The sequence below is a fragment of the Lycorma delicatula genome, chromosome 1 (genome assembly GCF_047948215.1).
Source record: "Lycorma delicatula isolate Av1 chromosome 1, ASM4794821v1, whole genome shotgun sequence".
Taxonomy (NCBI): domain Eukaryota; kingdom Metazoa; phylum Arthropoda; class Insecta; order Hemiptera; family Fulgoridae; genus Lycorma; species Lycorma delicatula.
In genome coordinates, this window is record NC_134455.1 from 282,505,140 (window position 1) to 282,517,189 (window position 12,050).

Below are 12,050 nucleotides of genomic sequence, written 5' to 3' on the forward strand. Positions count from 1 at the left end.
AAATAAATTCTGAAATTTAAAGTAATACAATTAATAATTTTTTGTTAGGTTTGAAGTAAAACAGATATGCCTCGGATGTATTAATTCCTCAAGTCATCTGATGACTCTTCGATAGGCCCCTAAATAACTGCATCGTAACGCTTCATCATATTACGAAACTTCTATTATGTTTTCCCTTTATAGAGTCACACTTACAAAACTTTCATGTTTTTCGATAAATTTAATCCGTAGGCTGAATTTTTTTTCATTGTCCATATTTGTCAATAGTATGATGTGGTTTATTAGTTGTGACGTTTGGCTATATTGATCCATTACGTTGTTAGCCCCTAAAAAGATTTACGTGGCTAATTTCCTTCTAGAAAAATACACTTAAATTTCCACTTAGGAGATTTTTGTAAATTCTAGTGACAGAAGAGAGCATCCACAATTATCGAATGTAAAGTGAATATGACAGATAGCACTTGAATCGGGTACTAAATTACACCTCACACGAATGTGAAGGCTATCTTTGAAGTGATGAAAAGCGACATGGTGGCATAAATTTCGCTTAAGTACCCTCATTATTGAAGTAAATTGTAACTGTGAACCAATATAAAGGAACACCCAAAATAATACCCATCAGAGTTATGAGGGTGCCAAAACTAAGTTATATTGGTAATGAAATTTTCAAAACTACTGTTGCCACATTAGATGAATAACATTTACATTTTCATGCTTCTGATTATGTCAATGTGAAAACAAATGGGTGAAAGTGTTCAATGTAGTAATGGTGGAAATATTTCCTCACTCACGTCATCTATATGGGTAGCTGAAGATCCAGCATTAAAGATATACTTTGAGATCAAAGACTCTTTGGAAATATTTTGTAGGGTTTTGTTGTAAAATAGACAGTAAACTTTCTCCAGTAAGACCAACCTACCGGGTTGGTCTTACCTTTCCTCATCGCAAATCATCTAATTACGAAGTCGAAAGTTCTTAGGTTCAAATCCTAGTAAAGGCAGTTACTATTATACGTATTTGAATACTACAACGTGGATATCGTGTTCGTTGGTGGTTGGGTTACAATTAACCACACGTCTCAGGAGTGGTCGACCTGAAACTGTACAAGACTACACTTCATTTACATTCATGCATATCATCCTCTGAAATAATACCTTACGGTCGTTCTGGAGGCTCAACAGAAAAAGAGAGAGTGCACAAAGAGAATGTTGAGAATTTTCCTGTACGTGGCATGTATCAAATAATCAGCTGATAAAGGTACTTAGAAAGATTACATATTGAAATGTTTTACTATTTGATATAAATTGGTTCATTATATAAATAGTTAATGTTCCATTCCAAAATTTTAAAATTGACAAATTACAGAATAATAAAATTTATATGAGATTTAATCTAACTTGCTTATTAGTAAAGTTATTTATAACATCGTCATAATTTATTTTCTTAGCAATTTCAATTATAGCCAGCGAGACATGGAGTTCTGCAAGAAGTTCTTTATCGGTTTCAATTTTGAAAATTACCTCTCTGCTGATGCAACCATAAGAGTGTTAGTATATCAAATTTTGTACGCAATTGTTACATTTGGTAATATGCGATAATTTATTTGCTATTATGTATTTCAATATATTAAGAGGAGTATATTCCTCCACGACAATATCTCGTAATAAAAATAATTTGTTATAAATATCTGTTTCATCAAAATCAGTATTCAATTTTGAATAAACTGATCTGCAGCAGCTCTTTAATTGTCCTGTCATTTCGCGTAAATATTTTGTGTTATAAAGAAAACTAAATGGTTTTTCGAGTTCTTCATATCATTCGAAGCGGATTTTAATGGACTGTAAAGCGGTATCAATAATAATATTAAAAAAATTTCTTTAAAAATTTACTTTCTGATTTATCAGGAGTTTCATAATCAAAAAAATTTCGTTTGCGATCGGCAGGTAGAGCTTTAAATTTTATTTTATTCTCCAACCCTTCACATAACTCTTTAGCTGTTTGAAAAGATGTTTCAAATCCTGAAATTCTTAATGTTTCAAAAGATGGCCAATAATTCTTTAATATGTTTTGTTGCTACATCTACAGGTATTTTATTATTTTGCAAAGTTTTACTGTATTTGAAAACGTAAAGCTCTAACAGATTCTAATTTGCATTCCCATCTTGTGTGACACAGTGGATTTGGGGTTAACTACTTAACGACTCGCTTTAGTACATCCAGTGTGCCACTGAGGCAGAAAATAAGGTATATATTATTTTTAATGATGTTAGAAAAATTGATTGCCATAAGTGACGATTTTCCGACGTCTTCTAATATCAAATTCAAATTATAGCAAGCACAAGGAGTATAAAATGCCTTTTCATTTTCATTTAAAGTGTATGCGCAAATACCTTCATATATACCTTTCATATATACTCCATTATCATAAGCTTGCCTTCGACAGTCTTATAATTTAATATTTATTGCATTTAGAAGTGATTTAATTTTTCATAAATGTCCTTACCAGTAGTATCGTTAATTGTTAAGAATGTTACAAAATGTTCCGAATTTCAATTCTTCCTCCAAATTCATACAAGAATCTAAAAATGGCCGAAATTTGTTTCTGATTTCTAACATCGAAAGTACAGTCAAGTATAATAGAATAATATTTACCCTGTAAAAAAAAATTACCATTATGAGCTGTGTACAGCGTATCACTGCTATCTCTAAATGCTAAATTATGTTCTGCTGAACATTGATGCGACAATGCATTTTAAAACATTGGGCCAACTATGATTTATTAGCTTTTTCTCAGACTGATCAATTGTATTTTTCCCTTTAAATTGCATACTATTTGTGTCGAAGAATGTTTGCATTCAATTTTTACGGTGGATCGTTCATGAAATTTTAATCGTGCACTTACTGCGCCAATCGAAAAAACCTTTATCTTATAAAATTCTCGTCAGAGGAAAATAAACTTGCAGCAAAAACAAATACTTTGTTCGAAGATCTGGAATATACAATCCATTCTTCTCACATAATGTGTTGTGGAAAAACATATCCTATCTGCATCTTTGTGAAATCATTTGAAATTGTAATACAAGGTGGACCACGTTGAACAATTAATGTTCTCGTAGTATGATTTAATGTTTTTGGCAATGTGGCTGGGTTATCAGTGGTAAATAATTCATTTACTTCCTTCTGCTTTTGTGATCTGCTTTCATGTTTTCCAGTTGTGATTGTTCGGTATTCACGAGATGATTTTTCAGGTTCTTCGCATTTTCTACTTATTTCGACAGATACACTTCGTTTTGTGTTATTGCAGAATTCTCGTTATCAACGTTAACAGTATTCCTCACAGATGTATATAAAAAAAATTAGAGATTTCTTTATAAATTTAATTAACGAAACTTTTGGATATTCTTTAGCCACTTCTTTACCTGGTAAAAAAATATCCTAATGGGATATTTTCTTCCGCAGTCACTTTCAAGGCTAATCATTCTCGGATTAAATAGCGAATAGATTACAAAATAAACTAATGTAATAATATCAGTCTTAATCACGAGTACATAGTACACACTACACACTACGTCACTAGAACAGAAGTAAAAACAGATCGATTTCACATCTACGCTCACCATATTAAAAGTAGCAACTCAATTATATGACTAAATGTGTCCGTCGTAAGTAGATATGTACACATGGATCACGCCACGCACTGCGGCACCTGCGCAGGTTTTTTATGTGTAGTGAAACGGTGTAACTGTTTTTTCGATTAGAATTTTTTGTAAAATGGATATTAAAAAAAAAAAAAAAAAAAACAGAATAAGCCATCTACATCGAGTCAATCGGTTGGTAAAGAGACAGAATTGTACAATAACATTTATTTAGATTATGGTTTTACCTCATTGAATGGAAACCAAAAGTGCGTTCTTTGGTTCCAAATCCTCTCCGATGAAAGCATGAAGCCATAAAAATCAATTCGACACTTGGAAACTAAACAACGAGATCATAAAAGCAAACTCTTCTAATTTTTTGAAAGGAAACTATATACCTTGAGAAATCAACAAAATTCTATTTGTAAATCAAGGTATACTGCTACAAGTACACTTGAAGCATCTTATCTCGAAGCATTAAGAGTAATTAAGATGTTCAAACCTGGTATAGTCAATTGATATGTTACCAATACCTGCTCCAATTGATATGATCAGTGTTTTAATAGTCATTAAATATATATGCAGCAGGAAAATCTCAGACAAATTCTTTGTAAAGCTGTAAAAATTGTACATTTTATTAAAAGTCACCATTACAAAGTAGATTGTTTGCAAAACCAAGCGGTGAAATGGGCGAAAAGAAAAAAATTATTCTTTTCCATGCAGAAGTCAGATGCTTATCGCTGGGGTAAGTATTAACCCGGTCATTGGAATTGAGGATGAATTAATAATTTTTTCAGGATATACAAACGCCATTTTCAATATATTTACGGAATAATGAGTATATTTTGTTGTTGGCTTACTTAGCTGATGTATCTTCACATTTAAACAACTTGAGTGTGAATTTATAAAAACGTAATAAAACATTTTATTAATGACAGACAAAGTTGACGCTTTCATTAATATCTGGATTATTCGCCATCAGAGCAAACGTTTTGGTATGTTTCCTTTCACTTACAATTTTACTGAAAAAAATCTGCATGAAGAAGGCACTATTATTCACCATATTTTGGATAGCATGACGATATGTTTGCGTGAGCTAAAAATTTAGTTGGCGGATTATTTCTCGAAAGATAAAAATGATTTCTGAAAGAGATGGATACTGAATTTATTTAGTAAAAATGTTGTAGCAACTGGTAAGTTACCAGTTGAAATTCACGACCAGCTCACTGAAATGTCTGCCGATAAAACGTTACAACTTTAATCCACACCTGAAGATTTAGATACGTTTCAGCTTCCTCGTTGGAGTGAATATGGAAATTTAGTCAGAGAGTCATTGAAAATATTAATCCCTTTCGCCACCTCTTACCTAAATGAAAAGGGTTTTTTTGTTTATGGTTACGCTGAAAACTAAATATAGGAATCATCTATTATCAATTGAACACAATTTGCTTTGTGTGTTTCTAACATAGATCCACGTATGATGAAACTTTTAAGTGAAAAACAACCATTTCATTAATTTATTTTCTTTACATGTGTACTTATAAATGTAAATACAATTTTTATAATAAATGATTTTTTTCTGATATAATGATTTCATTATTGTTTACGTGTAAAGTGAAAGGCTAATTTTCCGACCCCCCCCCCCCCTCCCCTTCATATCACCGCAACTCCCGCGGGAGTCGCAACCTCCAAGTTTAGGAACTATGGATTACACAGCAGAAATATCCTCCAAGAGATTCTCGTTTCGTTTTCTAGAAGTTATACTCACGCATTTTCTCTCGAGATATCTCGTGAGGAAGCATTTCATAAATAATTATGCTGAAGGATAGAAATTAAAAAAGGAATGATAAAAATTAACAAAATTTCAGGTTATATTTTTTCCTTTTTCCCTTCCATTTAATAGATGGCAAAGATAATGTTTTTTTTTTATAAGTAACGACTACATAATTTAGAGTTAGCTAAGCCTATAGAAAGCTACTATTCAGCTTATAAATGTTTTACCTACACATAGTTAAAGCTATTGGTAATGGATCTCTTTTAGTCTTTTTTGTTTTACAACAAGCAAAATAATAGTTATTTATCTAGAAAGTAATATAAGAAACGTTTCTGTTACATACTAAAAATAGATTTGTAATAAAAAATAAATATCTGTAGTTTAAAAAAGAACCTAATACTTTAACATTTTTCATTAAAACTTCTATCTCTCAACAAAAATGTATCATTATCCGTTCAATAGGTTTCAAAATAGTAAAGATTTCATTGAATACACGCAAGTCCATTGTAAGTCTGCATCATAATGTGTTTTTTTATAAAAGTACGAATAGTACGATATTAGAGGAAACATACATATTATTTTTGCTTTTTGTGTAATCAAATTTAATTCACAGAAATAATTCCAACAAAAAGAAAAATAAAAGTTTAATTCCCGCCAAAAGGCGGGATTTAAACGTAGATCTAAGGTCAAGTAGTTGTCAGAATTCCTCAAAATTTCTTGCTCCATTCCTTTTTTGTAGTCTATACAAATTACTAAAATACACCTAACAGTTCCTAATCTATCTTTTATGAAGAAGAAAAGTTTATTTTAAAATATAATGAAAATAACCAATAAATTTTAAATTTGTAATTCTAGTCGACCCAATTCTGATACGCTTGTACTAAAGTAGCGTCGATTTAAGAGGTTACATGGCTAAACAAACCAATATTTTCTAAACGTCAAGTCGTAAGAAAACTAGTCGTCAGTAAACACACTTAGTAAGTATTAAAAATGTGACAGCTAATAATTTTCAAAATAGGAGGTACTCTTTTAAATCATCTATCCGGTTCTAGTTCATGTAAATAATTCTATAAACTCTTGAATCAGTCTCTCTAGGATTAGAACTTCCATTTAGTGATACTGGTACCTTTAGTGATACTGTGCTTAGCATAATAAGTAATTTTACTTAAATTTTAACAATAATAATAGTAATTATTACTATTATTAAAATGAATTAATACTAACTTTAAAATGAGTCGTAATTTAATAAAGAAAAATTTAGAATACATACTATATTTTTTTTAGAGGAATGTTTTTTTATAAAGTCGTGTGTATAGAATCTTCTGTGAAAAAAATACCAGGTAAGGTGTAGTGCTCAATATTTTATAAGTGTTTATATAATATAATTTATGATTATGTTTTGTTGTACAAAGCAATTTTTCAGTTTTTCAAAAATATGTTTATTACAATTAATGCAAATTAGTCAAGATAACAAAATTAATTAAGGCTTACAGAATAAAATTATTAACATCGTAATTTTATAATCGTAATTTTTTTACATCTAATTTTAGTTTTTCAAGTTTATTTTATCCTTTACTGTTTTTAAAAATGATTTTAGATTAGGGTAACTCTTCTCCGAAAGGTTTATCAATGAAAGAAGGATTTTCAGCTTTATCAGTGATGGAAAGGAAGAGTAAATTCAGCAATACAGTCGCCAGTTTTGTTTTTTTTTTTTGCAAATAATAAATATTAAAGTGTTTTTTTCCAAACTAATGCAAAAAAAAGGAAAATTAAATTAAATTAGAATTGGAAACTGGAAATGTTAATAAAATTGTTTCGATTATTTTATGTAGTTTCAATAGTAAAAATTTAATTTACAAATAGTCGTATTAATTTAATAGCAGAATTCCATTATACAAGGGTTTACAACAACCGAAAGTAAAATTTTCATTAAATTATATTACTTTTTATTTAATACATTCATACAATTTAAATTTATATGTGTGTATATCGGTTATGTGATTGTTTAAATTTTTTTCTGCTTGCCTAGTCGAGTAGACAAAAGAACCTATTTCAATCTATATTATATCTATATTAAATTACGTATATCAACTTGACAAAACAATTGCAGAAATTTGTAATTTTTACAGGTAACTTGATGTCAAACAGAAACACTGAGAATAATTCCATTAAAATAAACTATGTCACAGAATTCGCATTTTATTTATTTTATATTTACTTTTTAATACGATAAGCCAATTTAATTAATTTTAATAATACAACTTATTTTAAAAAACTGTAATTCAACTAACACAAAAAAGAGATAGCGGTACAGTACAGTTAATTAACTTGAACATTATGATATGTCTTTACGTAATATCTTCAGTTTAATAACAATTATTTAAGTACTTCACAATAAGACTACTTGTATAATTTACCCAGAAATTTGTGTTTTTAAAAAAAACACAATAATCCGTATTATTAGTTTAAATTACGCAACCTTAATTTTTAAACAAATTAAAGTCTAACAACTGCCTACGAGTGACACAACTAAGAGAAAATCGAATTGAAATATTAAGACTTACCTTTTCTATTTTTGTATTAATGAATACATCTAAGTAATACTGACCACTCTACATCTGTAGTAGACGTTAAGATACATAAACGATATGATTTATTTATAACTATAAGAGTAATTACCGGTATTAAAAAATTAAACTCATAAAGATGTGCCGCCAGAATATAAGAAGCTGTCCTTTGCTTTCTTCTCACACATAAGTTATTCTTATTTCATATGAAAACATTTTTAGCCATTTTGTAATCAATTTTCATTGTGACAACAACCGTTCAGCACGTAAAGGTTTTCTGCAAGTAAAACTGAAGAATAGATAAAAAAAAGGACTGCATTCATTCACTGTTCCAGAAAAGTTACGAGTTATCGTAAGAAGCAAACGATGATAAACTGACAAAAAATCAAAGATGTCATAAATTTGCGAAAAAAGAACAATTGTTCTCTAGATAAAATTGGAAATGAGTACCAAATATCGGTGATTTTCGAAGTGCCAGCAGCAACAACAATTGAAATTGTAAATCCAAAGAATGATCAGGTACTAACTGCCGGTACGAAAAACAACATTGCTCGTTGATGCTGACAATACTTTCGGAAGGGGTAAAATTATTCCAGTATGTAACTTTTAAAAGAAAATATATACTGAAAGGAGAAAAATTTCCACCTGATATTGTTGTACGAACTCAATGAAAGGGATAGACGAATAATAAATTAATACAGGCTGGATTAAAAACGTCTGGGAGCATTACCAGGCCTTTTATTACAAAAATCTTCCGTATTTGTATCGTACGGTTGTAGGGGCCATACACCGATGATGTAAAAGGAAACCTAATTGCTGAAAAGAGTGATCAGGTTATTATTGCTGGTAGAAGCGTATCTATTCTTCAACTTCTAGATACCTGCGTAAACTGTCTTTTAAAAGTAAACTCCGTTAACACTACAAAACCGGATGGACAATAAACAACGAGAATACATCGTCTGGTAAAATTAAGTAACCGTCTTTGATACATATTTGGAAATACATTATTGCGACTTGAACAGAAATACTGGATGATTTGATTAAAAAATGTTGTACTTCGAACGCTCTCGATAGATGTTAGGGCGATTATTCGTCGTTAAATGATTACGAAGATAATTGGACTTCTACGGATAACGGAAAATTGAGCACTAATGACGGTCATTAAGTAGTTACGTATCTTTTAATTAAATATTTACATTTAGATAGATTTACTGACATTTTGCAAATAATATTTGCTGTTGAATCCCCAATCGTCTATGGTGATTTTTTTTAATAAAATGCAAAAAAATAACAATTTTTGTTTCGATTTTTCCATTTTCCAAACCTATATGCAAGTCTTACATGGGTGTGCGTGGTATATAGGTGTATACAGTATACACGTAATATACATTGATATACGCAGTGATGATAAACATAATGATGAGCTGATTTCTGTCTTGAATCGCATATTTTAATCAATTGTTTTTATTTTGGTACGAGAGGCCTGAATGATTATGAACACCAGCTTCAGATGAAAAAAAAAATTAAAAATTATTAAAGAAAATGTAGATGAATTTTTAGTTTAAAAGAATAACAAAATCTTTGTACTCATTTTGAAACTGAATTTGTAACATTTTTAATTTATTTTTATCTGAATTTTCTTTGTTCTCTTTTTAAATAGTTATCTTTTCTTTGATTTTCTGTTCGATAATCTACAATACTTATCGTATTAAATACTAACCGCGCACTAATATAATCAGAATGGCAAATACTTCAGACTGTTAATATCTCTCTGCTATTTGCATTTCAATCTATTCTATTTTTTATTTTTTTTGGTAATTTATGATGTGTTTAATTACCTATTGCGATACTAACGTTTAAATACCGCGGAATTCTTTTAATTACAGAAAAAACTGTAAAATCACGAGTTTTTCTTTTTTCTGTTAGGGAACGTCAATGTAAAACCTGTAACAAAAATTATCAAGATATCTAATTCCTTTCGTGAGTTATAAATGTATAAAACCCAAAAATACAGACGTATAACGAAACGAGACATAACATTTGTTCATATGAAGTTTTTATTTACTTTGAGGATTTGAATCAGTTTCTAAAGTTCATTTCTAGACATTGTCTGTTCTTGTATAGATTCATTGCAAATAATTTCAATAGTTTTCCATTGAAGAATATGAATGTTGAGTTAACTTAGAAGAAGCCTGTTAAACCTTTATTGATATTTTTCTATGTTATCACTGATATCATGCCATTATATGAGCTTCTTGAAACAGCTGTAGAAAGAAGCTTCAAAGAAGAATGAAAATAGTGTAATTTTTTAATATTAGATGAGTCATCTCTATTATGTACTAAATCAATAAAGTAGCGTTGACACTCTAACACGTTACCTCTAAATTAATACCTCTAAAGGTATGGGTTATATACCTCTTAATGGGTTATATTTGTGTTTGTTTAAATGTTCTATTTGAACTAAATTCTTGATTCGATGATTTTTTTAATATTATTTATTAAATACTGCAATTTGGACTCTATAGTACACAAGTCTTCTTTGAATGGTATACAAAATGAAGCTAAAACCTCATAAAAGTATTCCAACTATTTTCATTCAATTTCTGATTTTGCTGAAACTTGGATTGGATCTGTTTTGCTATGTGGAAACGGTTGAGGACTGTCATTTCCTAGCGGGAGCTAACATAATTAACGTATAAATTTTGCTTAGTGGTACCTCTTATATTTAAAAAAAGGAAAGAAAGTAATATTTTCAAATTACGGGCAAGTTTTGCTATGACCATGTCATTTCATGTTCTCATCTGATTTGTTGAAGCAGCTATCTGCCTCAAGCCTTCAGATCAGAACTGGCCTACCACGCTGCGAGTAGGTTATTCCACGCTAACTCAGGTCCGTGTGATTGTAAATCTAAGTAGCTTTTCAGTCTAGATCAAAAGGCTCAGTGAGACGGCTATAACCAAGCTCTCTCATAATTTTTGTCAGCTACGCCGGAACTATTTAATTCCGGACAAAATCTACCACCAACAATAATCTGTGTCTCTTTTCACAGTTTCAGGGGAATCAAAAAATGTGCAACCGAAATCTGTTTCTAAGGAAAATTGAACGTTATTTAAAAAAAAAAAAAACATTTACTATTTGAAAAATTAATTTGAAAATGTAAATTTAATTTGAAAGTGAAAAAAAAGTGATATAGAAATATATGATAATAATTTAAAATCTTACGACAAAAAACGTTTTGTAAAATTTCTCTTCTCTGAAACCATTTATTTTCGTTTTCTAACTCTATAGTAGAGGAATTATTATCAATATTATTAAAATTTAACATTAAATTTAGTTTAATTATAACCGATTCTCAACAATAAAGACACAGTTATTAGGTGCACTTAATATAGCACTACAGTTTTAACACTATAATATCCAATTTCTCTCCTATAAATACGGTCAAAAGGAAAAACAATGAAAGACAATATGCATTATTAAATACTAAATGAATAAACATTATTGTTAAAAAGAAAGATTACAAAGTATTATCAACAACCATACACACTTGGGTCGAAATAAACTAACCTGTGTGTCTCGATGAATACTGTATGTAGACCAACAACACGGTTCAACCTGATTTGAATCAAGTCCCCAAAATTCCAGCTCTTCTTCAAATAAGGGACCACAGACGTTAGTAGGATAGTGTAATTTTCCTGTTCTGAAATAAAAATTTATTCAATTAAAAAAAAATTCACCAAAGAAAATCTGTATTTAGGCCTAATTCTTAAAGTCACATATATCGTAACTTCGATGTTAAGGAAAGAAAATGGTACACATGCTTATAAAGAAAAAAATTAGTTTTTATTGAAAATAAGGTTTACAAATAACAAGAAACTTAATAAGTAAAAGGATTTTTTTTTAATTTTCCCTAAAAGAATATATAAATAAATATTTTGTCTGTTATTGTATTATTCGAATTAGCTTCTTAATCTGAAGAAAGATATTGACATAAAATAAATATTCCCAATTTTTTTTTTTTTAATAAGCTAATTGATTGTACAGGTTAATAACCCTACTTCTTAAATTCAGTAAC

At 29.6% G+C, this 12,050-nt stretch overlaps 1 protein-coding gene across 2 annotated transcripts in view; it reads right to left on the bottom strand.

Moving 5' to 3' along the window:
* Positions 1-12,050, bottom strand: part of LOC142318320 (potassium voltage-gated channel protein Shaw-like) — a 263,076-nt gene that overhangs the window by 97,551 nt on the left and 153,475 nt on the right. For both annotated transcript variants that reach the window (XM_075354896.1, XM_075354895.1), the window contains exon 3: positions 11,543-11,675. In XM_075354896.1, the coding sequence (XP_075211011.1) occupies positions 11,543-11,675 (133 nt within the window). The remainder of the gene's footprint in view (positions 1-11,542; positions 11,676-12,050) is intronic.